The sequence below is a fragment of the Tupaia chinensis genome, unplaced genomic scaffold, assembly GCF_000334495.1.
Source record: "Tupaia chinensis unplaced genomic scaffold, TupChi_1.0 Scaffold148557_1, whole genome shotgun sequence".
Lineage (NCBI taxonomy): Eukaryota > Metazoa > Chordata > Mammalia > Scandentia > Tupaiidae > Tupaia > Tupaia belangeri.
This window is the reverse complement of record NW_006208406.1, coordinates 1,277,158-1,304,778: the sequence shown is the minus strand read 5'-3', so window position 1 is coordinate 1,304,778 and position 27,621 is coordinate 1,277,158. Positions and strand designations below refer to the sequence as shown.

The 27,621-nt window shown below is 38.3% G+C and overlaps 1 protein-coding gene across 1 annotated transcript in view; it reads left to right on the top strand.

The window, feature by feature from the left end:
* CUNH16orf87 (chromosome unknown C16orf87 homolog) overlaps positions 1-27,260 on the top strand; it is a 75,521-nt gene extending 48,261 nt beyond the window's left edge. The window contains exons 5-6 of the mRNA XM_006170467.3: positions 16,867-17,049; positions 26,244-27,260. Of these exons, the coding sequence (XP_006170529.1) occupies positions 16,867-17,049; positions 26,244-26,362 (302 nt within the window). The 3' untranslated portion in view covers positions 26,363-27,260. The remainder of the gene's footprint in view (positions 1-16,866; positions 17,050-26,243) is intronic.
* Positions 27,261-27,621: the final 361 nt, after the last annotated feature.

The following is a 27,621-nucleotide window of genomic DNA, read 5'->3' as shown; positions in this document are numbered from 1 at the left end:
GTGTGTGTGTCTGTTTTTTCAAGGGGCTCGAGTGCTTTCAACCATGTGGGACCTAGCTTTTAGTGCATAGCACTTAACCACTATGCTAGGGGACTGGCCCAAAGATACTACAAACTTTTAGGTACTGATATGGAGAGATCTCTAAAATACTTCTAATTTAAGGGAAAAAGTACAAAACAGTACTTGCAATATGAGTCCATTTGTTTTTAAAACACCACAAAATTATACATGTGGTATTCATAAATGAATAGATAGATCATTGTGTGACAAGGACTGAGGGAAAGACTTTTGTTTGCATAAACATTTAACAGAAAGGAGCACCATCATTAATACTCAAATTGCATTTATTCATTTAAAAGATGAAACCAAAGTTATAAAAAATATTTTTAAATGTTAGTGTGTTTAAACCTCTTTATTCTTGCACATATTTTGTGACATGCAGGAAGAAAAAAAATGTTAGGTTCAATAGATTTAACTATGCATAAAAAACATGTTTTTCAAATATACCATTGGGTCATTGGAAAAGTCATAACATATTTTTCTTTTCTTTTTTTTTGCTATAGGGTGCATATGCTTGCCAGAGAGACAGAAAGAAACAGTGACACAGAAAGCAAGAAATGATCCCCTAGAGGGGATGGCCATGCTGCAATCCCTTCTCTATTCTCCTCTTGGGATTTTGGGCACACATACACATGCCCAGTGTGAGTTTCAAGCCTTGGGTCTGGGACTCAATCCACAGTTGACTACGTGGGAGTCCAGTGACGTAACCACTACACCATTTATTGGTCCCTGTGATGTATTTCTCTATGTAAAAATGTGTCATGACTTTTCTGATGACCTAATAGTTACACCTTCATAACATACATAGAAACAGGAATGTGGAGACCGGCTGATAGTGTAATAGTTAAGGGTGCTGGACTCACATGTGGCTGACTGCAGTTTGAGTCCTGGACCCAGAGGCTTGCTTTATCACTTCCCCTCTCTCTTGGCCACTCTGTCTCTCTGGTCAAATTAATTAAAGTAAGTAAATAAATAAATTTGGGGAACCAGCAGTTAGTGCAATGGCTATGTCGCTGGATTCCCATGTAGTCGACCGCGGTTTGCGTCCCGGACCCGGTGGCTTAAAACTCACACCGGGCGCGTGTGCGTGCGTGCCCAAGATCCCGAGAGGAGAATGGAGGAGAAGGGATTGTGACGTGACCATCCCCCCCCTGGGGGGTGATTTCTTGCTTTCTGTCTCTATGTCTCTGTCTGGTGAGTGCATGCGCCCTATAGCGAAAACCTCTAAAAAAAAAATTAATTTAAATAAAATAATTCTTTAAAAAAAGAAATAGGAATGCGATAGAACTTATTCTAGCTGAAAATATGAATTAAATAAACAAGGACTGTTACAGATATTAAAGGAATTTTCAAGTGTTTAAAATTAATTTTGACAGTTGCAGTGGTACAAGTGGTAGGGTGCCATGGCACATGGGGCCAAATGGGAGGCGAGGTTTACATCCTGGACCAATCTGAACGGGCTAAGTGTGCTAATGTATACCTATAAACCTAACTGGGAACCTGCAATTCTAACTGAGAGGCTGAGAGAGGATCCCAGTGGTAAGACCTGTCAGAAATACTACCCTTCTCTTACCCACTCCTCTTGCACCCGTGCGTGCGATCTCTTGTTAAAAAAATAAAATAAAAAGAATTTGGGGCCAATTGGTGGGATGGTGGTTAAGGCTGCTGGGTCCTACATGGCTGACAGCACAATTTAAGTCCTGAACCTGGCGGCTTAAAAAAACAGGCTGAGTACATGTGTTATGTGTATGCCCAGAATACCAAAAGGAGAAATGAGAGAGTTAATTATGGTATAACCATCCCCCATGGGAGTGTTTTCTTTCTTTTTCTCCAAGTGCATATGCCTTTCAGTAAATTTTTTTTCATTTGTAATTGAGATTTATTGGTTGTGTCAAGGATCAGTACAGGCATTTCAGTTTGTACCCAATTCTTAACATATGTACCAAAAATTTTAAAAACCAAGTATAGTGTGATTCTTTTTAAGTTATTCCAGTGACATTCCAGCATCAAATTTGTAGGCAAATTTTCCTTAAGAGGATATCAAGAACCACTGTCTTCAGATGTTGAAAGCTATTATATAAGACCCACCAAATCACAACTTAGTATCATACAGACTACATACTTCAAATTTCCAATATTTCACAGTACTATTAACAGAATTATTTGGAAAACTGGACTACCACGACCAAAGATGTTACAGAGTGCATACAATTCTGACAGGGAGAGCAACAATCAAAGAGTGGTTTTCTTTCGGAAATACTACTACTAAAAAACATAATAGAAGTAATTTAAAATATTCAAGACACATTAAATACATGTCTATGACTCCAAACTGCCATTTAGTATGCTTTGTATTTAGGATATAAAAACTACCCACCCACCCCCACCTATGGAATGTTAAGCTGACACGCAAGAGAGTCAAAGCCTCCTATAAGTCAATATCCCACTATTTTCTGGTTGTACTGAAAATAAACAACCAATAAATGATTTCACCTCTTAAAGAAAAGCATTTTACACTTAAAAAATGGGATGAGGTGGGATCCTCTCCTTAAAAATGTTTCTAGAGCTACTAAAAATACTTGCATTTACAAAATATTTGATAAAAATATTCATCTGGATTGTACAAGAAGGGAGACAGGGACCATTGATAAGACATGGTATATGATATTACTCAGACTTGACTTCTTGCCTGCTTCATCAGAGGGTGGACTCTCCTCATTTTTAGTTTCTCCATTTTCTGCAGGTAAATCTTTAGTGTCTTGGTTGGCCACTTCAGCCCGTTTCCCTTTTGCTCCTTTTCCCTTTTGTTTGCACTCTTGTCTGAAGATTTATCCTTCCCTGCCACCTTTTTTGGCTTGTGTCCACTTTTGCAGGAGGTTTAGCCGACAACCTTGCCAATCTTCTCTTGAGCTCTTCCTTGGCCGCCCCCTCAGCTGAGCTGACCTTCCTCTTGGGCATCTTGGCTGCGGACAGGGTGCATGCTGGGTGCCTGATGAGGCCGCAGCACGCCTAGAACCTTTGTGGAGTTGAGCGGATAAACCCTACCACTCCTCCCGCCGCCGGAGCTGCTGGAACTCGCAACCTTTCAGTAAATTTAAAAAATAAAACATAAATTAATTTTGGTAAGAAGAATGTTACAAATGAAGTTGTGTTAAGAAATGCACAGTGTTGGGCCAGGGCCCACATAGTTGACTGCAGTTCAACTCTTGGCCTCTGTGTCCTGGAAAACATGCTAGGTGTGTGTGTGTGCATATATGCTCCAAATCCTGGAGCATATAGGGAGAAATGGAGGACAGGGAATTGTGGCATGACTATGCCCCATTTGGGAGATGTTTTCCCTGTCTTCTTCCTTTTGTCTGTTTCTCCTTCTCTCGTAAGTGTATGCACCTTCTGGCAATTAAAAAAAAGGTAGCTTTAACATTTCTCTTAAAATGAACAATTTGAAGAAATTTATTTAAAAGAGGGATTAAAGGAAATACCGTATTTCCTAAATTGAGTGTATTCGTACTGTGAACCAAACCTTGAATGCTGTAGAATTCATCTAATCAAGGTTTAGGTTAGTCACCAAATACTGAGAAAGTCATTAATGAACTCTTTACCAGTCTTTTTTTTTTGTCTTTAAATTTGTCTTTTTATTTGGGGATTCTGAGTAGTTAGTGACACTAAAGTTGCCATTTTGTATTTATGGCTATATCTTTTTCCTTTAAAAAATTTTAATTGTAAAAATTAGAAGAGGGCTGGCTCTAATAGCCAAATGGTTATGGGAGTGGCATCCCATCCCACACTACTGACTGTAGTTCAAATCCCAGCCCCGGTGGCTTGAAAAACATGCTTAAACACTACACCTCCAGCAGGTGGTGTAGTGGTTAAGGCACCGTACTCCCACATGGGAAATTGCGGTTCCAGTCCTAGACCTGGCAGCTTGAAACTCATGTGTGTGCATGCATGCCCAAAATCCCAGGGGAAGAAGGAATTGTGGCATGGCTATTCCCCCAGGGGTGATTTCTCACTTTCTGTCTCTCTAGCAAAGGCATGTGCCCTTTAAAAAAAAATTCTCTCTCAAAAAAAAAAAAAGAAAGAAAGAAAGAAACAAAAAATCATACTGTGTTTATGTGTGTGAATGCCCCAAATCCCAATAAGATGGAGAGGGAATTGCATTACCACGCCCTGTTGGGGAGTATTTTCTCCCCATCTCTCTTTGTCTGTGGTGAGCATACATGCCCTTTGTCAATTAAAAAAAATTACAGGAGAAAAAGTAAACTGAAATTCTAACTAAGATATTAGTTCTTAAAAGACTTCCTTTTCTAAAGTTAAGAATAAAGATTTAAGACCGTGAGAAAATAGAATTTCTTAATTTTTAAATTATATTTCTCAGTTTTATATGTTTTAGGGTAGGTTTAGTCAAATAAAAAAACAATTTCCCCGTTTCTTATTGGGAGAAGTAAAAGGGAGAAGGAATTTCACCTAAACTTCCTTTTTTCTTTTTAGTCTTGCTATAAGACATGTGTGGTTGCCAACAAGAGACAGAGAGGGAGAGGGAAAGTGAGAGATCACCCCCTGTAGGAATGGACATGTACTTCTCTTCTCCATTTTCCCCTTGGAATTTTGGGCACATACACATGCACACTTGCCTGGTGTGATTTTTAAGCCGCAGGGTCAGGGACTTGAACCATGAAGTCTGCTATAACCTCCATGCCACCTAAACTTACTTTTCAAAGTCTTCTCTGAAATAAATTAACAAGCAAATGCTAAGAAGCAAAACGGTCTAGAAATGACAAATCCCCCCCCCCTTTTTTTTAAAAATAAAGTTGCCAGAGGACTAGTGCACTCACCCAAGAAAGAAAAAGAGAGGCAGAGGGAGAAAGCACCCCCCTTCCCCACCGTGGGTTGTGGTCATCATGCCACCATCCATTTTCTTCCATTTCTCCATCCTGCTGGGATTTTCAGCATGCTTGTATGTAGCGTGTTTTTCAAGTTGCAGGGGCTGGTATTTGAACTGTGTGGTCAATCATGTGGGATCTAGCAACTTTAACTTTTAGGCCTTGAATGTGACCCAATGACAATTTTTTTTTTTTCATTGCCAGAGAATGTGTGTACTTGCCAAAGAGACACAGGAGAAGAGAAAACGTTCTCCATGGGGAATGGTCACTCTGTATCCTGTTTTCTTCCATTTTTCTCTCCTCTCAAGATTTTAGACATACATGCACACTATTACCCAGTATGATTCTCAAGCCATCAGATCCAGGACTAGAACCCACAAGGTTGGCCATGTGGGATCGATCCAGCTCCCTTAACCACTGACCACAGGCCGGCCTGACAGATTTTTTTCTTTTTTTGACAAATTCACTTATAAAAGAAACACGAAATAATTATCACTTGTACCTTTTATAAACCCAAAGTGATTATTAATTTAGTAGTAAGTGGTCCTCAGCTCTGGATTTCTTGACAATGGAGGTTTTTAATTTTGTTTTTTTAGAAAGCATTGTCTCTCATGTGCTGTTAAAAGTACTGGGCATTCATAATAGCCTTTTTATATAACCTTTTTTTTGCCTTTTGATGAAAAAAAAAGCATACTTTCACCTCTGTGCTCTTGCTTTCAGTTTTTTTTTTTGTTTGTTTTTAAAAGAAATTTTTGCTATAGGGCACTTGTGTTCCCTGGAGAGATAGAAAGCGAGATATCACCCTTCCAGGGAGGGTGATTATGCTGCAGTTCCATCTCCTCTGTTCTCCTCCTTCAATTTTGGGCATGCATGTACATGCACCTGGCATGAGTTTCAAGCTGCTGGGTCTGTGACTTGAACTGTGTCAGGCATGTGGAAGTCCAGCACCTCAATCATGCCACCTGCGGACCCCTAAATTTTTAAAAAAAATTTTAAAATTAAAAAAATTTTGTAGGGACCAGCAGTTAGTGTAATGGCTATGTTGCTGGACTCCCATGCAGTCAACCGTGGTTCGAGTCCCGGACCCAGTGGCTTAAACTCACACTGGGCGCGTGCATGTACATGCCCAAGATCCCGAGAGAATGGAGGAGAAGGGATTGTGGTGTGGCCATCCTCCCTGGGGGGTGATTTCTCACTTTCTGTGTCTCTGTCTCTCTCCGTCTTTCTGGCTAGCGCACGCGGCGAGACCGCACGCCCCCAACAAAAAAACCCTCTCCAAAAAAAAAAAAAAAAAAAAATTGCCATAGAGTGTGTGCACTCAGCCAGAAAAAGAAAGTGAGAGAAAGACAGTGAGAAAGTACCCCCATGGGGAATGGTCACACCCCAGTCTCTTCTCCCCTAACTCTCCCCCCCTCCTTTTGGATTTTGGGCAGGCATGTACAGGTGCCTTACTGTAATTTTCAAGCCAACAGATCCAGAACTTGAACTGTTTTGTTTGCCATGCGGGGTTCAGCTGCCTTAATTAACCACCTCACCACCGGCTGGCCATAAGTTCTTAATCATGTGTCATCTGTCATCTTAAGACATTTTTCATAAGAGTCTCTGATTTCTAATTGAGACTGATGTTTTAAAATCTGCCCAGGTGGATTTCTTTTCAATATATTCCTGGGATAATCCCACTCTTTTATATAAGCTTTTAAAAATAATTATTTTATCTAATTTTATTTATTTATTTATTTTGGAGAGGCTTTTGCTATAGGGCGTGTGCGCTCGCCAGACAGAGACAGAGAGACCAAAAGTGAGAAATCACCCCCCAGGGGGGATGGCCACGCCGCAATCCCTTCTCCTCCATTCTACTCTCGGGATCTTGGGCACACACACACACGCGCCCGGCGTGAGTTTTAAGCCTCCGGGTCCGGGACGCGAACCGCGGTCGACTACGTGGGAGTTCCAGCAACATAGCCATTACGCTAACTGCTGGTCCCAACTTTATTTATTGATTTTAAATTTTATCCAAGAGGGACAGAGTGAGAGAGAGAGGGAAAGTGAGAAAGCAAGCCTCCAGGTCCGGGACTTGAACCTCAGTCGGCCACGTGGGAGTCCAGCACCTCAACCACCACACCACCTGTCAGCCCTTTTTTTTTTTTTAACTTACGTGTTTTTATTTCTGGAATGTATTTTCTTTTTAAAAATTTATTTTAATTGGACCAGAGAAAGAGAGACACAGATAGAGAAGAGAGGGGGGAGTGAGAAAGCAAGCCACCAGGTCCAGGACTCGAACCATGGTCAGCCATGTGGGAGTGTCCAGTGCCTTAATCACCATGCCACCTGCTGGTCCCCTCTGGAATGTATTTTCCCCAGAAATGTTTCATACATAGAAAAAAGTTTTTAGAAAATTAAGTGATGGTTTATTTCTTGTCTTCCATTGTGGGGAACATCTTTATTTTTCATTCATACGTTAATGCTCTAATTTTTTCTTGGCACTCAGTGGGTCTTTTCCATCTGAAGACTCAAGCCTTCAACTCTGGACAGTTTTTACCCATTTTTGTTTTCCCATTTTCTTTTGTTTTCATTCTTCTATGCTATCAGGATTGCAAGCCATAGAAATTGATACTGTATTAGACAGTTTGTTGACACCATATTGATCAAATAATATCCTCTTAGTCAGTGAAGAAGGATGAAGATAGGCAGTACAGGAATAGTGATTTAGTAATACCTTTAAGACCTACACTCTTCTCTTAGTCCATCCTGAGAAGGTGTTTTCATCCTCACTGTTATCAGGGAGATATGGCACCTCCAGGCCTCCCATGAGCATTCCAAACAATAAGAGGGAAAGGCTGAGTCAAAGGCCATGCACGTTCCCTTTTCTAGAAACATTGCCCAGTTCCATTTACATGTCATTAACCAGGGTTAGATTTTATAGCCACCTTACCTGCAAGAGAGTCTTGAGAATGTATTTTAATTGGGCACACTGCCTTTCTTAACAGGATAGGATTCTGTTAAAGAAGGGGAGAATGAAGATCAGATAACTAACAATTCTGTCATAGATATGTATTAGATTTTTGGATCTGCACTTTTTTCTTTTCACTTTGTTGCCCATTTATTGTCCTTTTGCTTTGTTCCAGGAAATCATATTGATTTTCCTTTCTGTATCTAATTCTGCTGTCAGACATGATAATTATTTAGGTTATCTTTGGCACTGTTAAAGAATTATTTATTTAACTTAATTTATTCATTCATTTATTTTCATTTGACCAGAGAAAGACATACAGAGAGAAGGAAAGTGAGAAAGCAAACCATTAGGTCTGGGACTCAAGCTGTGATTGGCCACGTGGGAATGTCCAGCGCCTTAACCACCATGCACCCGCTGGCCCCCAAAGTTCCTATTTCTTTTTTAAGATTAAGATTCCATTGTACATATATTAATATACATGTTACACTTGATGGGCATTTGGATTGCTTTCATCTTTGGGCTATTGTGAATAATGATGCTATGAACATGAGTATGCAAATACCTTTTTTGACTTCCTTCTTTTATTTCTTTTGGGTATATGGCCAGAAATGGAATTGCCAGATCATATGTTTCCACAGGAAAACTTGTCCATTTGGTGGTGGCGACCGTTATTGGTGGGTGAAAGAGCGGGCTTATCTTCTTGTGGTCTATCAACTTTTTTCAGGCTCCTTAATTTCCTCCTGGGTCACATGGGACTCCACTGCTATCTTTCTTCTGTGGCCTGTGAGATGCTCCAGATGTTTTTCTTGTTAAGCTGTAGGAGTTATTTAATCCAAATATTAATCCCTTAGCGGATTTGCATATATATTTCTCATTTTTGTTGATAGTGTCTTTTAATGTGAGAGTTTTTAATTTTGATGAAGTCTGGTTTGTATGTTTGTCGTTTGTGTTTTGTTATATCCAAGAAATTACTGCTGTAATTCAGTATGAAGCTTTTCCATTTTTCTTCAAGAATTTTATATTTCTAGCTGTTTTATTTATTTGAATTATTTTTTGTATGTAGTGTAAGGTAAGTGTCTATCTTCATTTTTTTGTATGTGGGTATCCAGTTTTTCTGTTACAGGTTGAAAATACAGTTCTTGGACTCGTATTGACAATCTCCTCACCATATATGTGAGCATTTATTTCTGAGCTTTTAATTTTATTCTTTTTGTCTGTATATTTGCCTTTTTTGTCAATACTGTTTTGATTACTGTAATTTTGTAGTAAACTTTGAAATCACAATGTGTGAGACCTCTAATGGTATACTTTAATAGTGTACTTTTTTTTTTTTTTTATTATTAAAGAGAGCTTTTTGTTAAAAGGCGCATGCACTTCCCAGAGACAGACAGAAAGGGAGAAATTACCACCACCACCACCACCACCACCCCAGGGGGATGGCTTTGCCACAGTCCATTCTTCTCCATTCTCCATTTTGGATCTTGGGCACACATGCATGTGTGCACAGGAGCCTGGCATGAGTTTCAAGCCACCGGGTCAGAGACTGGAACTGTGACTGGCCATGTGGAGTCTAGTGTCTTGACCTCTACACCACTTGCTGGCTCCATTGTTGCATTTTTTAAAGATTGGCTGCTTAGGATTCCAGTTGAGATTCCATATGACTTTTAGGATGGATTTTACTATTTCTACAAAAAGAATCTTATTCTTAATGATATTCTTTCAACTGTCTCTGGAGGTATGCATTATAATGTTTGAAATTTTTGTTTGTTTCCTTAACTTTATTCTTCCTTGTTTTATCTTGTTTTTTTTTCCTCATATTTTTAATTTTCCTCAGATAGCTAGTAATCTTTACTTGCCTATTGAGATAATTATAAAGGAAGGATTTGGTTTATCAGTGTAGACTATCAGCATGACTATCCTACACTGTTTCAAGGTCTGTTTTTTTTATTTTTATTTTTTATTATCATCATAATCTTCTTTATATCACATTGGATTACATATAACTTTACAGTGTATTACATTGCTTTTTCAAAAGGGAATGCCATGCATGTCAGTCAATACTGAGACATTAATCTCCCCACTTCAACATTCAATATCTCTTCTGTTTTCCCCAATCATTATTATTATTATTCTGATTATTTTTTAAAAACAGTCAATTGCTATTTCTCATTTTGCTTGTAAAAAGAGTTTGCCCATCATGAAATACTTCTCATACCAATCCAGTTGAGAATACATGTCATCATCAACAGTTAATAAGCCATATCTGTTTCTCACTAACGTCCTGCCTCTCTATTGTTCACTTGCTATCTTTCTCTATCCTCTTCTCTTCACCTCCCCCATTCCACAACAGACTTCTTTGGTGTATAATTCGGAGGAGTTTTGTGGCACGGTATATTTTTTCTTTATTTTTGCTATAAGGTGTGTACACTAGTCGGAGAGAGAGAGAGAGAAGGAAAGGAGATGGCCACTCTGCAGTCCTTTTTTCTCCATTCTTCTCTCGAGATTTTAGGCATCCATGCACACATGTGTGGCATGTTTTTTAAGTCTTCTGGTCCAAGACTCAAACAGTTCAGTCGGCCATGTGAGATCCAGCCGCCTTAATTTCCGTCTCACCTGTGGGCCCTAGTGACAGGTTTTTAGATACAAATTGGGTGATGAGGCATGATGCTGGTGAGTTTCCTTATTGCCCGCTAAGGAAGTCTTCATTCTGCGGCAGAATGTGAAACTGCTTATAGCATTTCATTCCTTTAAGGAAATGCATTTTTCATGTGTTTGGAGGTTTGAAACTCCCTTACAAATTACTTAGTTCCCTTATGTCAGTTGCTTTATGTACGTAAGTCAAATGTTCTACAGTAGTATTATAGTGATTTTGGTGATCACTTGGTGGCCTGTGATCTAATCCCTATTACTGTATTTTTTTGTCCTACTCTGGGGTTATTTTTGGGACTCCATTGGAAAGAATAGCTAGCTCTCTCTCCTATACCAGCATTCACTTCTATTTTGGATTATCGTTTCTTTGTTATTATTTTTATGATAGAGAATGTGTGTACACACATGAGCAAGAGAGAGACAGAGAGAGAGAGAGAGAAAGAGAGAAAGAGAAGCACCTTCTGTAGGACTGATTCCCTTTCCCCAACCTTCTGCCTCAGGATCCTGGCTGCCTGAACACATGTACCTGGTGTTTTTTAGGCTGATGAAGGCATCTGAACCTATGGTTAGCCTTATGGCTTTAAACCTTGCCAGGCTGTTGCATTACCACTGTATCACATGACTGAACCTATTCTGGTTTCTTAATCATCTTGCCAGTTTGCTGAAATTCTATAATTCAGATCACTAATAGTGTACTTTTAATGTCACAGATTTATTAATCCTTTTTCTCTTCTCCATTTCCCCTGGGTTTATTTTTTATTTTTTATTTCAATGAGATTTTGAGAAAAGTGGTGAGGTACATTCATGTTCTTGATCTGATTTTATTAGGTTGTCGGGAAAATCATGCTTTATTCTATGCAGAAATGTTTTCTGACTTTCCTGATGGCTCAGTATTTAATATGTGTAGTTAATGTTGTAGGTTCTGTGAATAAGAATAACGAAGCCCAACTTTCACAAAGTTTATATTTTGATGGGGAAGACATATTAAACATATAATAAGAAGCAGGTTATTATAGGAATAGATTATAGGAAGTAATTTGGGCTAGGAGAATCAGAAACAGTGGCTTCTGATATCTGAAGGGAAAAAAAAAGCCTGACTCATGAAGAACCTTGGGAAGAGAGCTTGAGGTGTAGAGGATTAATAAATACAGAAACTGAAGCAGAAGGAGGAGCCGGTTTTTTTTTTTAAGAGAAAGGCATGTCCAGAGCAACAGGTGGCATGGTGGTTGCGGCACTGGACTCCCACAATGCTGACCATGGTTTGAGTCCTGGACCTGGTGGCTTGCTTTCTCACTCCCCTTTTTCTTTCTGGTTAGCGTACCAGAGCACTTTTAATTTGCCTATAACAAATTAAAATAATAATAAATAAATAAAATAAAATTACTCTTTAAAAAAGAGAAGGGCATGGAACTAGCAGTTAGCGTAATGGCTACGTCGCTAGACTCCCATGTTTTCGACCGCGGTTCGAATCCTGAATCTGGTGGCTTAAACTCACCATGGGCGCATTGGCGTGCATCATGCCCAAGATCCTGAGGAGAATGAGGGAGAAGGGGTTGCAGCGTGGCCATCCCCCCTGGGGCGGTGATTTCTCACATTCTGTCTCTCTGTCTCTGTCTTTCTGGTGAGTGCACATGCCCTATAGCAAAAACCTCTCCAAAAAAAAAAAAAAAGAGAGAGAGAAGGGCATGTCTGTAGCAGAATGAATGAAGTGGTTCGTGGTATGAGATTGAAATGGGGGGCATATTTTATAGAGATGGATTTTATTCTAAATACATTGAAAAGTTACTGAAAGGATTTAGAAGAGTAATATATAGGGGCCAGCAAGTGGCATGGTGGTTAAAGGTGCTGGACTCCCACATGGCTGACCACGGTTCAAGTCTTGGACCTAGTGGCTTGCTTTCTTACTTTCTCTCTCTCTGATCAAACTGCAAAATAATAATGATAATAGTAACAAAGTTAAATAATTCTTTTAAAAAAAGGGATTGTGGTTTAAAAAAAAAGTAATTATATACTTCATTATTGTTAAGACAATATTGGCTGGAATGTAGAGATTAGATTTGGCTAGGATGTTGTCTGTAGAAATGGAGAGAAATGAAGAGATGATAGATATATTTTGCAAGACGTGTCTGTGGATCTTTGTGATGGTGTAGGAAACAAGATCAGACAAATGATTATAGGTTATTTGACTTGGGCAACTGGTTGGTGCCCTTTACTAATATGAGGTTGGAAGATGAGCAGATTTGTAGGGAGGGGGTTGAGAGGGTTTTGGTTTTCTTTTCTTTTTTTGATAAATTTGAAATGCTTGTGAGACATTCAAGTGAAGTCAGTAAGGCAGTCCAGAGGTTAGTATAGAGATCAGAACAAATGGTGTAAACTTTAGAGCCATCATAACAATAGTGTTCAATGCTGTGGGTTTATAAGTGTAAGATAAGAGAAAAGGGCTCAAGACAGTTTTGAGGCTTTAACATTAGAGATTGGGAGGGTACCTGGGGGAAGGGAACAAAGCAAAGAGGGAAAGGAATGATTGATGAGATAGGAAAACTAGAGAGGCTGTAGGTCTGGTGAAGGAATACTTTTAAGGGGGCCAGCCAGTGGAGTAGTTGGTTAAGGCAGCTGGATCCCTACATGGCCAGCCAACTGCATGGTTAGAGTCTTGGACTGGTGCATGTGTGTGCATGCCCAGAATCTTGAAAGGAGGCTAAGATGGTGGAGAGAGGATTACTGTGTGACTATCCCCCATGGAGGGATGCTTTCTTATGGCATCACCCTCCCCAGTCTTCTCTGGCGAGCACACATGCCCTCTAACAAATTAAAAAAAAAAAAGAAAGAAATATTTTAAAGGAAAGGAGTGGTCACGTCTGTTGAATATTTGGAAACTGGTGTAAGATGAGAAAAAGTAATGTCTGTTGGATTTAATAACAGATTTTTGTTCTGATGATCAATTTGAGTTGGAAACTACTGGAGTGAATTGGAATGCATTGGAGGTGAGAATCAAGAAGGAAGAAAGTACAGACACCTTCCGAAAAGTTTGGGTATAAAGAAATATGCAGAGATGAGTAACTAGCCGAAGGTACAAACCTAAATTCTGAGTTAAACTTTAAGAGGCATACTGAGGGAACCAGCAGTTAGCGTAATGGCTATGTCGCTGGACTCCCACGTAGTCGACCGCGGTTCACGTCCCAGACCCGGTGGCTTAAAACTCACGCCGGGCGCGTGTGCGTACGTGCCCAAGATCCCGAGAGGAGAATGGAGGAGAAGGGATTGCGGCGTGACCATCCCCCCTGGGGGGTGATTTCTCGCTTTCTGTCTCTATGTCTCTCTCTGTCTGTCTGGCGAGCGCACGCGCCCTATAGCGAAAAAAAACCTCTCCAAAAAAAAAAAAAAGAGGCATACTGAGTAAAAATTACTTACCACTATTTCTTTTAACTATTTTTTTCTTTTTAAAGAAATTCTAAGCATACAGGGACCGGCAGTTAGCGTAATGGCCATTTTGCTGGACTCCCATGTAGCTGACCGTAGTTCGAGTCCCAGACCTGGTGGCTTAAACTCACGCTGGGTGCATGTGCGTGTGTGCCCAAGATTCTGAGAGGAGAATGGAAGAGAAGGGATTGCAGCGTGGCCATCCCCCCTTGGGGGTGATTTCTCACTTTCTGTCTCTCTGTTTCTCTCTGTCTTTCTGGTGAGCACACACGCCCTATAGCAAAAACCTGTTTTAAAAAAAAAATCCAAAGAAATTCTAAGCAGACACAAAAGTGACAATAGGCAGCCCTGTCCCATTCATATCCTTTCCCTTGCATGTTAATTTGAATCAAATTCTATGTAATTTGTTATAAATATTTCATTGTGTTTCTAAAAGATAGATCTTTAAGAATATAAGCATAATTCAATTATAACATTAAAAATTAACAATAATTCCATAGTACCAGATGACCAACTGGTATTAAACCTCAGTTTTCGCATAAATGTTCTTACAGTTTTAGAAAGTAGATTTTAAATGAGATCCACAAATTGCAAGTTGATGTTATATTATGTTTTATTTCTTTTCATCTGTTGTTGTTTTCTCTCTTTATTTCCTTGCAAGTTATAGGTTGAAGAAACTGTATCACCTTTCCCTTTTGTGCTGTTTGTGTCCCCATGATGTAGGTTAACACATTCCTTTAATGACTTCTCCTTTTCCTGTAAGTTATATGTGGATCTAAGGGCTGATAAGAGTTCAATGTTTTTTTCTTTTTAAACAAAACTGCTTAATAGGTATTGATGTTTTACTTTTGTCAGGAGGCACTTAAAGTCTGCTTATCTCTCTTTTAATGATATTAGCAGTTTATGTTTAGTTCAGTTAGCAGACCCTTTAGTTCATTGGAGGTTGAAAAATGGTGATATTCTGATTCTGTCATTGCTTCATTTGTAGCTTTAATTTAGAATGCCCTATGGTTTCCCAGTGAGTGGTACAGTTTGAACAGAAAAAGCAGGATGAAAGCTTTATTCTTTTTATTTAAGTTTTCAAAATAATGAGTTGGTTCTTTAGTATCTGCCCAAGGTGGCCAAGTAGTTTTTGGTTTTAGTGTCATATTTTAATGGTTTTAAGTATATTTCATATATTCAATCTACTATAGTTTTTATTTTTATAGATGTCCAAGTTGCCCTGTAATAGTCAGTGAGAACCTTTTCAAGGTAGTGCTTGGGTTTATTTTATTAACGTTCATTTATTTCTTTAATGAGAGAGAGAGAGAGAGAGGCAGTAAAGGAGAAGGGAGAGAAATAAAAACAGAAAACTATCCTTGACAAGATCTCGTCATACTATGATCCACCCCTAGCCTTTCAGCCATCCAGAACCACAGACATGCACACCCGACATGTTTCAGAACCTGAACCCTGGTCTTCTCACACAGCTCCAGTATAGCAGAGCAATAGGGTACCTCCTGTACACGCTGCTGGGCCTTTTGCATTTCTAAAATTTCTTTCATTTCTAGATAGGATCTTGCTTCAGCCTTCTGAGTTGCTAGAACTACAGGAGGCATCACCATGCTGGCTTTAGGGTGGGCAGGAATCATAACTAGGTCTTCCATGTAGCCTCAGCCTTTCTAGTGGCAGTATCAGCCATCAAAACCCTATCATAACTGGGCCATGTTTGAGTCTTTTAACAGGACTTAGGTTTTTGTTGATAACTTTATTGCTATCTGGGATAATTAAATATTTTGTATCCTCTAACATATATCTGATCTGGGTATAGAATTAACTAATTTTCCAAGGATACAGTGTTTAGAGATAACTGCTGTTATTTTACTTTATCTTTCAAGGAGTTCTTTTTAGTTCTTAGAATATGAACTTTTCTATTCTGCCTCTTTACCACTGTGATTTTAGGCATTTGGGGATTCGTTTTCTTAAATCTGTTGTTTGCGTGCTTTATTTATTTATTTATTTATTTAATTTATTTAAACTTTGCCAGAATGTGCACATGCTCACTGGGAAAAGAGAGGGAACATGAGAAAACACTCCCTAAGTTGGAATAGTCATGCTGCAGTCTCTTCTCCACTTCTCCCTCCTTTGGGGATTCTGGACATACGTACACATGCACCTGGCATGTTTCTCAAGCTTTGGGGTCCAGGACTCAGACTGCATAGCTGGCCATGTGGAATCCAGCTGCCCTAACCACCCATGTTGTTTGTCTTATCCAGCATTTTGATTTATTTTAGTGGGAAGCATGACTTTTTGCATGGATTAAAATCACTATATTTAGTACAGTTCTCCTGTTGCTATTCCATTTACAGAACAATATGCTCTTTTATCAGAAATTATTTCATGTGACTAAAGTGAAACTACCCACTTTTCTACTGCTTTTGTATTTTCTATGGGTACTTTCTGTTTGATTTTATTGTAACAGTGTATTATGATTAAGTTTTGTTTCTGCATATTTCACATATTTCAGCCTGTAATTCAGGTAGAGGGCAAAAGGAATGGAATTTTTTCCCCCTTTCCTAATACTTCATCATTTTTAGCTTGGAAACAAAAAGGAGAAAAATGGCAGAAAGATTACTGTGGAATTGTGTGAACTTGTAGGGGCTATGATTCAGTTACCAAATGAAGAAACTTATTTTCTTTCTTATGATTTCCTCTTACCTCATGTGTTATGTGAATCTGAATTCTGTTTAATTTTTTTTCTCATATGTGGGTGTGGGAGCCATATATGTTATGGTTATAATTTTATAACATATGCCAGTAACCATACTCTAGTGCTATTTAGAAAGAAAAAAGGAAGACAATCCGAACTTGGGCAAATAGTTCTTGCTAAGCCCTAAAATATATCACTTTTATTCATCCATACAGAAAACAAGCATGAGGCCAAGAGGAGGCGAACAGAGAGAGTTAGGAGAGAGAAGATAAATTCTACAGTAAATAAAGATTTAGAAAACAGAAAGAGGTCTCGAAGTAACAGCCATTCAGATCATATCAGACGAGGAAGAGGAAGACCTAAAAGTGCATCTGCCAAAAAACATGAGGAAGAAAGAGGTATGAATCGAAGCAGTTTTTCTTTTTGAAGCATTAAATCAATTTGGGATCTTAGGTAGCAGCGGAGAAAGTGAAAGCGTTGTGCTCCTGGACGTAAAAATCACAATTCATATTTTAGTTTGAAAGCATTTTATCTATGGTAGATGCTTTTAAAAATAAAATAATCACATGACTGGCAGGCGACATGGAGGTAAAGGCTCTGGATCCCATATGACCTGTTGTGCAGTTGGAGTGCTGGACTCTGACTTAAAAATCACAACAGGTGCTTGTGTGTGCCCCAAATCCCGAGAGGAAACTGGAGGAGAAAGAATTGTGGTATGACCATCCCCTCTGGGGGACTGATTTCTCACTTTCCATCTCTCTCTCTCTTTCTCTCTGTCTCTGTCTCTGGCAAGCATACAAGCCCAATAGCAAAAAAAATAAAAATAAAAATAAAAATGACAGAGGGTCAGTCAGTGGTGTGGTGATAAGGTGACTGGATACCACATGGCCAATTGTATAATTCAGTTGTACAATTGAATACAGATACAGCAGCTTAAAAACACACCAGGGGTGTGTGTGTGCATGTGCGCGCATGTGCGCAGCCCCCAAAATCCTGAGAGGAGAATGGAGGAAAAGGGATTGCAGCATGGCCATCTACTCCTGGGGGTGCTCTCTCACCCTCACCCCCTCTCTCTTCCTTGGCAAGCACACATGCCTTACAGCAATTAAAAATAAATAATTTAAAGTCACAGAAATTTCATCTTATTGGAAACCTAAAGGCTTTGAATTAGGTGAAATTCACTTTGCTATAAACTGATAGTAGTAGAGTTCAGAGATAATCATTTGTATATGACATTTTGGAGAAGCCTGTTAAATGATTGTCCTTTTTTTTTTTGAGACAAGTATAAGTTCTGTTAAGAATTCTTTCAGTCTGTTATACTGTGAGTTTTTAAAATCCACTCTTAAAAGTATTTTTGAGGGACCAGCAGTTAGCATAATGGCTGTGTCACTGGACTCCCATGTAGTTGACCGCGGTTCGAGCCCCAGACCCAGTGGATTAAACTCACACTGGGTGCGTGTGCGTGCATGCCCAAGATCCCTAGAGGAGAATGGAGGAGAAGGGATTGCGGCATGGCCATCCCCCCTGGGGGGTGATTTCTCGCTTTCTGTCTCTCTGTCTCTCTCTCTCTGGCGAACGCACGCGCCCTATAGCAAAAACCTCTCCAAAATAAAGAAAAAAAATTGTATTTTTGATAGGAATTTTAAATTGCTTATTAGATTTGTGTGCTCCCTACTTTGAACCAGCTTGTGCATAGTTAGGTGAATTCTTCATTAACCAAAGTATACTTGTATTTCTTCTTACAGATTTTCTCTTTTCTTCTGATACGTAGATGTCTACCACTAAGTTATGTTTAGTAATTAACTGATACTTCACCTCTTATTTTTCTTTGATTTTTACATTAAAAAAGCCCAACTTTCTAGATGGAATTTTTTTTTTTTTGAGAGGTTTTTCGCTATAGGGCGCGTGCGCTCACCAGACAGACAGAGACATAGAGACAGAAAGCGAGAAATCACCCCCCAGGGGGGATGGTCACGCTGCAATCCCTTCTCCATTCTCCTTTCAGGGTCTTGGGCACGCATGCACACGTGCCCGGCGTGAGTTTTAAGCCATCTAGTCCGGGACGCGAACTGCGGTCGACTACGTGGGAGTCCAGCGACATAGCCATTACGCTAACTGCTGGTTCCCTATCATGGAAATTTTTAACATACACAAGCACAGGGAGACTAGTATATGAACCTGTTCATGCTAAGGAATATATTGTTTAAATTGAGACTTTCAATCCAGTAACCAATGAAAAAGAGGGATTGTTGTACTTTATAATTCTTTAAAAACTTCCCCCAAATGATTTCTTCAGTGAAATGCATTTATAATGTCTTACATTATTTGTGAGTTGTGCTGTTTTTTAGATACCCAGTTTTAGATATTGAAGTGTTTTCTGCATAAATGTAAATTTCTCTTAATTTAGAAATTGAGAATTTTCTACCACTATTTCTCTCTGCTTTGTGTGCTTTTATTTGAATAAAGTTACTAGTGTTATGGAAAATAACTTCACTGGGTATAGTTGTCCTAGCTTTTAGCAGATTTGAAGGTGTCTTAATATTGTGTGGCTAAAGAAATAAGATTTATATTTTACAGTATTCTATGAAAGCTGTCCTTAGGTACTTATTAATCCCTTGGGTAATTCTACTGCTTGTTCTTTTTCTATTATGCTTTTTTTAGAGAATTTGAGTTAATTTACTCAGCCTGAATGTGCTTCTTTAACAATGGGATGATCAGAAAATCTATGCCAAATACTTTTTAGATGGGAAACTGTGAAAAGTCAACAGAGAAATAAGGAAAGACAACAACTGCTTGGCTCAAAAAACAGGACATTCTTTTTAGTTGAAGTAAAGGGAGTATAACAAAGTGGAGAAAAAAACCACTTCTGTTGGTGGGCAAGAGGGGATGAGAAAAAAAATTAATGACAGTCTTTTAGTTGGAGAAGTGAAGTCTATTTAATTATTATTATTATTATTTTTTGGAGAGGCTTTTGCTATAAGGGTGCGTGCATTCGCTAGACAGACAGAGACAGAGAGACAGAAAGCGAGAAATCACCCCCTAGCGGGTCCGCACCACAATCCCTTCTCTTTCTTTCTCCTCTCGGGATCTTGGGCATGCATGCACATGTGCCTGGTGTGAGTATAAGCCACCGGGTCCGCGACTCGAACTGTGGTCACTACATGGGAGTTCAGTGACATAGCCATTACGCTAACTGCTGGTCCCTTAACTTACTTGATTTTGATACAGGTTGCCAAGATTGCTTTGCACAATTTTTGTAGCATGTACTGGAATCTTTTAATGTAGACCATCTTTTAATCTACTCTCTGTAAAGACCCAGATTAGTAAAATTGTAGGCTTTCTGGGCTACTCAGCTCAGTCATTGTAGCTTGAAAGCATCCATAAACAATATGTAAATCAATGGGCATGGATGTATTGTAATAAAACTATAAAAACAGGTCATGTTGGCCAAATTTGGAATGTAGGCTGTAATTTCCTAGTCTTTGGTACAGAGCATCATTCTCTAAATATGGTCTGGATAGGAACTATGAACTTTCGGAATGCCTGTATATTTTAGAATAGACTTCTTTGATATGCTTCTTTGTGTTAAGTAGCTATTTAGTTTAATTCTATTTTATGAGTTCCTGCACTTGAAAAATTTAAAACAAACTTTAACTTTATTTTAACACGAATTAAGGAAAACCTGATAGTGTGTCTAAAAAAACAAAACATTAAAATTGACTTTGTGAAAAATAATAGGAAGAAGGAAGAATGGGAAAGAAAAGCTTATTAGACATCTAGATAATAATACTGTTTCGATGTATTAGGCCAGCAGGTGGTGTGGAGTTAAAGATGTTGGATCCCACATGGTCAGCTGCATGGTTCAAGTTCTAGACTGGGTGGCTTGGGAAATCATACTGGGTGCACATGTGTGCATGCCCCAAAACCTGAGAGGATACTAGAGAAGGAATTGTGTGACCATCCCACTGGGGGTGATTTCTTACTTTGCCCCTCTCTCACTCTATCTTTCTCTGACAAATGCTTGTGTCCTATAGAAATAACAACAAAAACCAAAGAACTTTATATATATAAAACTATAAAGACAAATTATTAAGCTTAATTTTTCAAGTCTTTATGTGGAGGATATGATTTTTCTCAATATTATAATGTAGGAGTGACATTTTGTCTAAAATACCTTATTATTGAACTTAAGAATTAATATAGACCTCACATTAGAGATGGTGGGTTGAATAAATATATCTAGCTCTGTACCCACCAAAATCCTAATTAAATGACAATAAAAGGATATTTTTTAAAAAGACAAATATTCTACAAAGACAAGAATAGGAGAAGCAGCAAAATTCTGGAAAGTGGTTAAGTGCTCTGGCAAACACATGAAACCTAAATTGTAAATTCCTTTGGGGAAATCTATGAAAAAAACTGATTTTTATTGCATACTTTGTTCTAAAGGTCAGGAATTCGTATATCAGTTATTTCTGGAAGAAGAGGTGAAGGTGAGGCTAAAAACAAGAGTTCTTCAAAGTCTATTATGAATAGTTCATTAGGTCTTTTTACTTTGATGTTTTCTCCTAAGTTTACTTTTTATTTTTATTTTAATTATTTTGGAGAGGTTTTTGCTATAGAGCATGTGTGCTCACCAGAAAGACAGAGATAGAGAGACAGAAAGGGAGAAATCACCCCGCAGGGGAATGGCCGTGCCACAATCCCTTCTCCTTCATTCTCCTCTCGGGATCTTGGTTACGCATGTACACGTGCCCGACATAAGTTTAAGCCACCGGGTCCAGGCCTTAAACCTCGGTTGATTACGTGGGAGTCCAGCGACATTAGCCATTACTCCAATTGCTGGTTGCCTAAATTTACTTTTTGAAAAGGATGAAACAGGGTTTGTGGTTTAGTAGGCACATGGGCATCATTGAAGGCAGGGATACTATATAAATATCAGGAGGACTAGGTGAAAATTGGACAGAATTCTCTAGTTAGGTTTATATCTTCATAGTAAAAGAGATTGGAAATACCTTCTCTTCAGAATCTGAAGAGCTCAAGAGAAATGGCCTAAGATTAAAATTTGTTTAAAGGGATTTTACAGAGAAATGACCTAGTCAGATCATCCTGATCTGATAACTGCAACCAAACTCCTCATATGTGTTTGTGTGTGTGTATGCTTGTGGGTGTGGGTGATTTGTCTTTTTTTTTTTTTTTTTCTTTTTAGTTTTTTTGCCATAGGGCTCCTGTGCTTGCCAGAGACAGAGGGAAGGAAGGTGAGAAATCATCCTGCCAGGGAGGGTGGCCACACAGCAATCCCTTCTTTGTTCTCCTCCTAGGATTTTAGACACATACACAGGCCTGGCATGATTTTCAAGCCTCTGCGGCCAGGATTCAAGCTGCGGTTGGCCTTGTGTGAGTATGGTGCATTAACTACCACATCAACTGCTGGCCCCCTGTTTATAGTCACCTTTTTGGGTCATATTCCTAAATATGAGCATATTAACAAAAATTACTGAGGTATCTGGAAGAAAACATTTAATCTGAAAGCCTGAGACCAAATCAGCATTTTTTTTGCAGGAAAGAAAAATGACTTGGATAATACAAGTTTTTGCAAGGAAAAGAAAAGATTAAAGCAATTAGTAATATCCTTAGCAAAAGAAGATATTGTAGTCGTGAAACAAGAACAAGATGACATTTAAAAGGAAATTGTGGAAGTCAAGAAGGCACATGGAGAGACCAGCAGATGGTGTAATGGCTGCATTGCTGGTCTCCCATATAGTCGACCACAGTTTGAGTCCTGGACTCGGTGGCTTAAACTCACACTGGGCATGTGTGCGGGTGTGCCCAAGAGTCCAAGAGGAGAATGGAGGAGGAGGGATTGCCATGTTTTTTTTTAAAGAGGTTTTTGCTATAGGGCGTCTGTGCTCACCAGACAGACAGAGACAGAGAGACAGAAAGTGAGAAATCCCCCCGGGGGGATGGCCACACCACAGTCCCTTCTCTTCCATTCTCCTCTCGGGATCTCGGGCATGCACATACATACGCCTGGCGTGAGTTTTAAGCCACCGGGTCTGGGACGCGAACCTCAGTCGACTACATGGGAATCCAACGACATAGCCATTACGCTAACTGCTGGTCCCAAACTTTAAGATATTTTTTAAAAAAGCAACTAACATACAATTCATAAAAGTGAAAAACTTTAACAGATGGCTTAAAAATAAAATTAAGATTTTAAATATTTACTAATTTTTATGTTACATATGAATATATTATCTATAAATAATTGAAGTTTCAGAAAAAGAACAGAACATTGAAGGAAGTCATCAGTGAAATAGTTGAGTAAATTTTCCCAACTTCCATGGACACTGAGTTGCCATTTTTAAAATTTTTAATTTTTAATTTTAATTTTTTGGGGGGAGAGGTTTTTATTACAGGTCGTGTGCGCTCACCAGAAAGACAGACAGAAAACAAGAAATGATCCCCTCTAGGGAGGATGACTCCACGCTACAATCCCCTCTCCTCCATTTTCCTCCTGGGGTCTTGGACAGTCATGCACACACATCCAGTGTGAGTTTGTCACTGGGTCTGGGACTCAAACTGTGATCAAATACATAGGAGTCCAGCAATGTAGCCCTTATGTGTGTGTGTGTGTATCCTTGGGTCCTTGAATAATGTGTGTGTGTGTGTGTGTGTGTGTATGTGTGTGTATATTTTTTTAAAGGATTATTTAATTTTATTTACTATTTTTTTATTTGGTATAGGACACATGTGCTCACCAGAGAAAGAGACAAAGAAGGAAAGTGAGAAAGCGAGCCGCCAGGTCTGGGACTTGAACTGCAGTTTGCCATGTGGGAGTCCAGTGCCTTACTCACCACTCCACCTACTGGCTCTGAGTTTCCTTATTAGAAGTGCTCATAAAGGGAACCAGCAGTTAGCATAATGGCTGTGTCCCTGGACTCCCACGTAGTCGACCTTGGTTTGCGTCCCGGACCCGGTGGCTTAAAACTCATGCCGGGCGCTTGTGCGTGCGTGCCCAAGATCCTGAGAGGAGAATGGAGGAGAAGGGATTGTGGCGTGACCATCCCCCCTGGGGGGTGATTTCTCGCTTTCTGTTTCTATGTCTCTCTCTGTCTCTCTGGCCAGCACACGCGCCCCATAGTGAAAACCTCTCAAAAAAAAAAAAAAAAAAAGTTGCTCATAAAATTCTCAGTTCAGTAGATGGTTAAAAATAGAAATTTTACCAAATAGAAATTAAACCAAATATATTTCATACCTCTTTGGTTAAAGAGAAAAATCTTTCAGTTCTTTTGGCAGAAAAAAAAGAGAAAAGAATCCAAATGGTATTGGAGTTCATATAGTGGAATACTAAGTAGGAAACAGATTGCTGATATGTGAACATTATCAATGAATTTCTAAAATGTTCTGGGGGAGGCTAGCCAGTTGTGTGGTGGTTAAGGTGGCTGGATCTCACCTGGCCAACTGTGTGGTTCTAGTCCTGGACCCAGGGTCTTGGGGAGAAAAAATATATTGAGCATAAAAAAGCTAGACACAGAAGAGTACATAATATTTGATGCCATTTATATAAAATTTTGGAACAGACAAAATGAATCCATGTGCCAGAAAGTAAAATAGTGATTGCTAGTGCGAATGGGGAGGAATGTGAGGAATTTTCTGGAGTGAAGGAAAATTTCTAAGTTTTGATTGAGGTGTAGATTACATGGTGTTATATATATGTTGGTCAGAACTCATCTAATTGTACATTTAAAGGATCTTTGTATTTAATTGGGTGTAAACTTAGCAATAATTAACAACTACAAAAAACTATAAAAAAAGGTTTTTGAGTCTTCTCACCAAGTTTCCAGCATTCAGAAGACAGTTTATTACTTTCACAATTCCAAGGGGAAATCTACAAGTCTTTACTCAACAAAACTATAAGTTAATGTGAAGATAGATAAAAATACTTCCTGATATTCCAGATCTCAGAAAATTTGCTACCCGTGCTGCTTTTCATAGGAAGATACTGCAAGCTGCATACCACCAAAATGAAGACTAAAACAAAGAGAAGATATCCAGAGGTCTAGGACAGAGAGGATTCAACTTAAAGAGATAAGAAGACTGTCCAGTGTGTTGTTGAGGAAAGATTTCAAGATCATGCAGCAGGCCTACAGAGTAACCATTTCAGATTGTAGCAGGTTGGAAGACTTGAAGAAATTTCTACAAGATGATAAAATTATGAAATGATTTAATATGTATAAATATCTTGAAAGAAGATTTACATAACCAAGAGAGATTTGGGGTTGAATTATTGATAGAAATGTAAATTAAGCAGGGGCCAGCCTGTAGTATGGTGGTTAAGATAGTTGAATCCATGTGGCTGACTGCACAGTATGAGTCCTGGACCTGGTGGATTGAAAAACACACAGGTCCCTATGAACCCAAAAACTAGAGGAGAATGGAGAAGAGATTTCAATATAGTCATCCCTCCTGGGGCATGTTTTCTCACTTTCCCTCTGTCTCGAGTGAGTGTACTGCCCTGTACAGCAAAATTTAAAAAATCTTTTTAAAAAATGAAAACAAAGCAAATAAAAATCACTTTAGGGAAAATAATATGCAAGAAAAGTGGAATCACTTACATAGTCACAATGTATACATTGAAAGCTGATGTTACTGAAATTGTAATTTAAACTGTTAATAAGATGGGATGGGAAGAGTGTTGTGGAGGAAAGAGATATAAAAAAATAAAACCAATTTTCCATGAAAGAAAATGAATAAATATTGCTTCAAAATAAAAAGTAGCATCTTACAAAGTGTTACTTAGAGATAGATTTGTTTTTGTAAAAAACAAGAAGCAACTAAAAAATTGTTAGTGTATTTTGAGAACAAGAAATGTCCATGGAGGAAGGACTTCTGCTTTTTTATAATTTTGTAAAAATGATTTGACTAAATTTTACACATGGTTAACTTTGACTAAAATGTCAAAACAAATTTTATACAAGAATTATAGTAGAGACTGAGAAAAAAATGCAAAAGAATATACACTAAGAAGTTAATTGTAATTTTAACTTGCTCCTTATTTCCAAATTTCCTACAGTGAACTTGGATTACACTTTTTAGGTTGCCGAGAAAATCATGATATATTTTTCTGTGCAAAAATATGTCATGACTTTCCTGACGACCCAGTATAATTAGGAGGGGAAAAATAGAAATAAATATTGGTTCTTATTTCTTACAGCTTGGCTTAAGGTGAAGTTGTTAATATATGTGTAGAGTTGCCATTTTTCAGAAGTGATCATCTCTTAGGACGAGAAAATTAATTTTAATTGAGACAATGAGCTTATATGGGTGAGGAGAAAAATATATGAGATTCTTATAAAAATGATGTAACTATTAGAATGTGTGTATATAGAAATAGTCTCCATTTCAATAACTCCTTTGTGTAATTTTTTTAAAAAAACTTCAATTCTTTAACAGTACTTTATAACATTTTATGTATGTTGTATTATTTATAACATTGGTCATTTAAGGATATATTTTGAAAGCCTAATTTTTAAAGAAATTATTGCATCTATTGTTTTTATATTAAACTTCCCCCTTTTTTTCTTGACAGAGAAACAGGAAAAGGAAATTGACATCTATGCTAACCTCTCTGATGAAAAGGCTTTCGTGTTTTCAGTTGCCTTGGCAGAAATAAATAGAAAAATTATCAATCAAAGACTTATTCTCTGATACTTGCCTGCAAAATCTGTTGAAACTTTCTTCAGGATTACTTCAGCAATCCAATTCACAGTTACGGACTCTCAGGAGCATTCTGACTCTGTCAATGTAAAGGGCCATTGATATTTTCCCCTGTCATTTAGCCTGTGCCGCACTTTGTGAGCAAAGCTGTAGGCCTGGACTGTTCTGGGATTTCCTTGTGTTTATCAAGGAGTATTGTCAGTGTTTCGTGTTTGAGATATAAGTTCGTGTATTTACAAAAAGAAAAAAAAATGCAAAATGGATGTTGAAAGATAAAAGTGGGTAGGAGTCAGGGTGGAAGTATGAAAACTAGGAAAATAAAATACTTGATAGTTTTCAGGTTTGCCACCAGAGATGCAATATTTTAAATACGGTCAGAAGAGTGACTTTAAAATATATATATATTTCAGATTTTCAGCACTAACAGATTGCATATATATACAGTTCATTTACTTTTAATAAATTGCCAATTGATATTTTATTGAATGGGGATCTAAGAATATAAACTGTAAATTTTGTCTTAAATTGATTTTTTTCCTTTAGTCTTTATTTTTATGACTTAAAGTATGAGTTATATTTTAGGAGATACTTCCTAGACAGTTTTGAAGTTTGGGTGCTATATGAAGACAAACATTTAAGGATATATCATACTTCAGATATAAACACCTTGTTTTCTTGAATGTAATTTATTTATTGGTTAAAAAAAAAAACTGCTCTCAAGATGGTGCCTGTTAACCTAAACATAAAGTATATTTATTACATGCAAAATATTTCATAGATAGCCACTTTTAAAGTAGTGATGTTTTACCTGAATGGATGTTCATTTATACATTCTGATTATTATTTAAATTGTTACTTAACCTCACTCTGGAAGAAAAAAATAAACCTTAATATTGAAACTAAATTAAATAGTGTGGTATTAGCTTGTTGTATGGATTTCATGACATTTATTTATTTATGCCAGAGGGCATGTAAGAAAGTACCACATTATCCCACTGCCTCCCACCACCCACCATCACCACCACCATCACCACCACCACCACCAGGGTCTGGTCACACTACAGCATTTTTTCTTCAATTTTCTTTCCCATCAGGGTCCTGGGGCACATTTCTTTACACTCAGCGTTTTTCTGAAACTGCCAGGGCCAGAAATGGAACCATGATTGGCCATGAGGGATTTAGCTTCCTCTGTGCAGTGCTTAATTTCTGTGCTATGAGCCAGTCCTATTTATTTATTTATTTTTTAATGT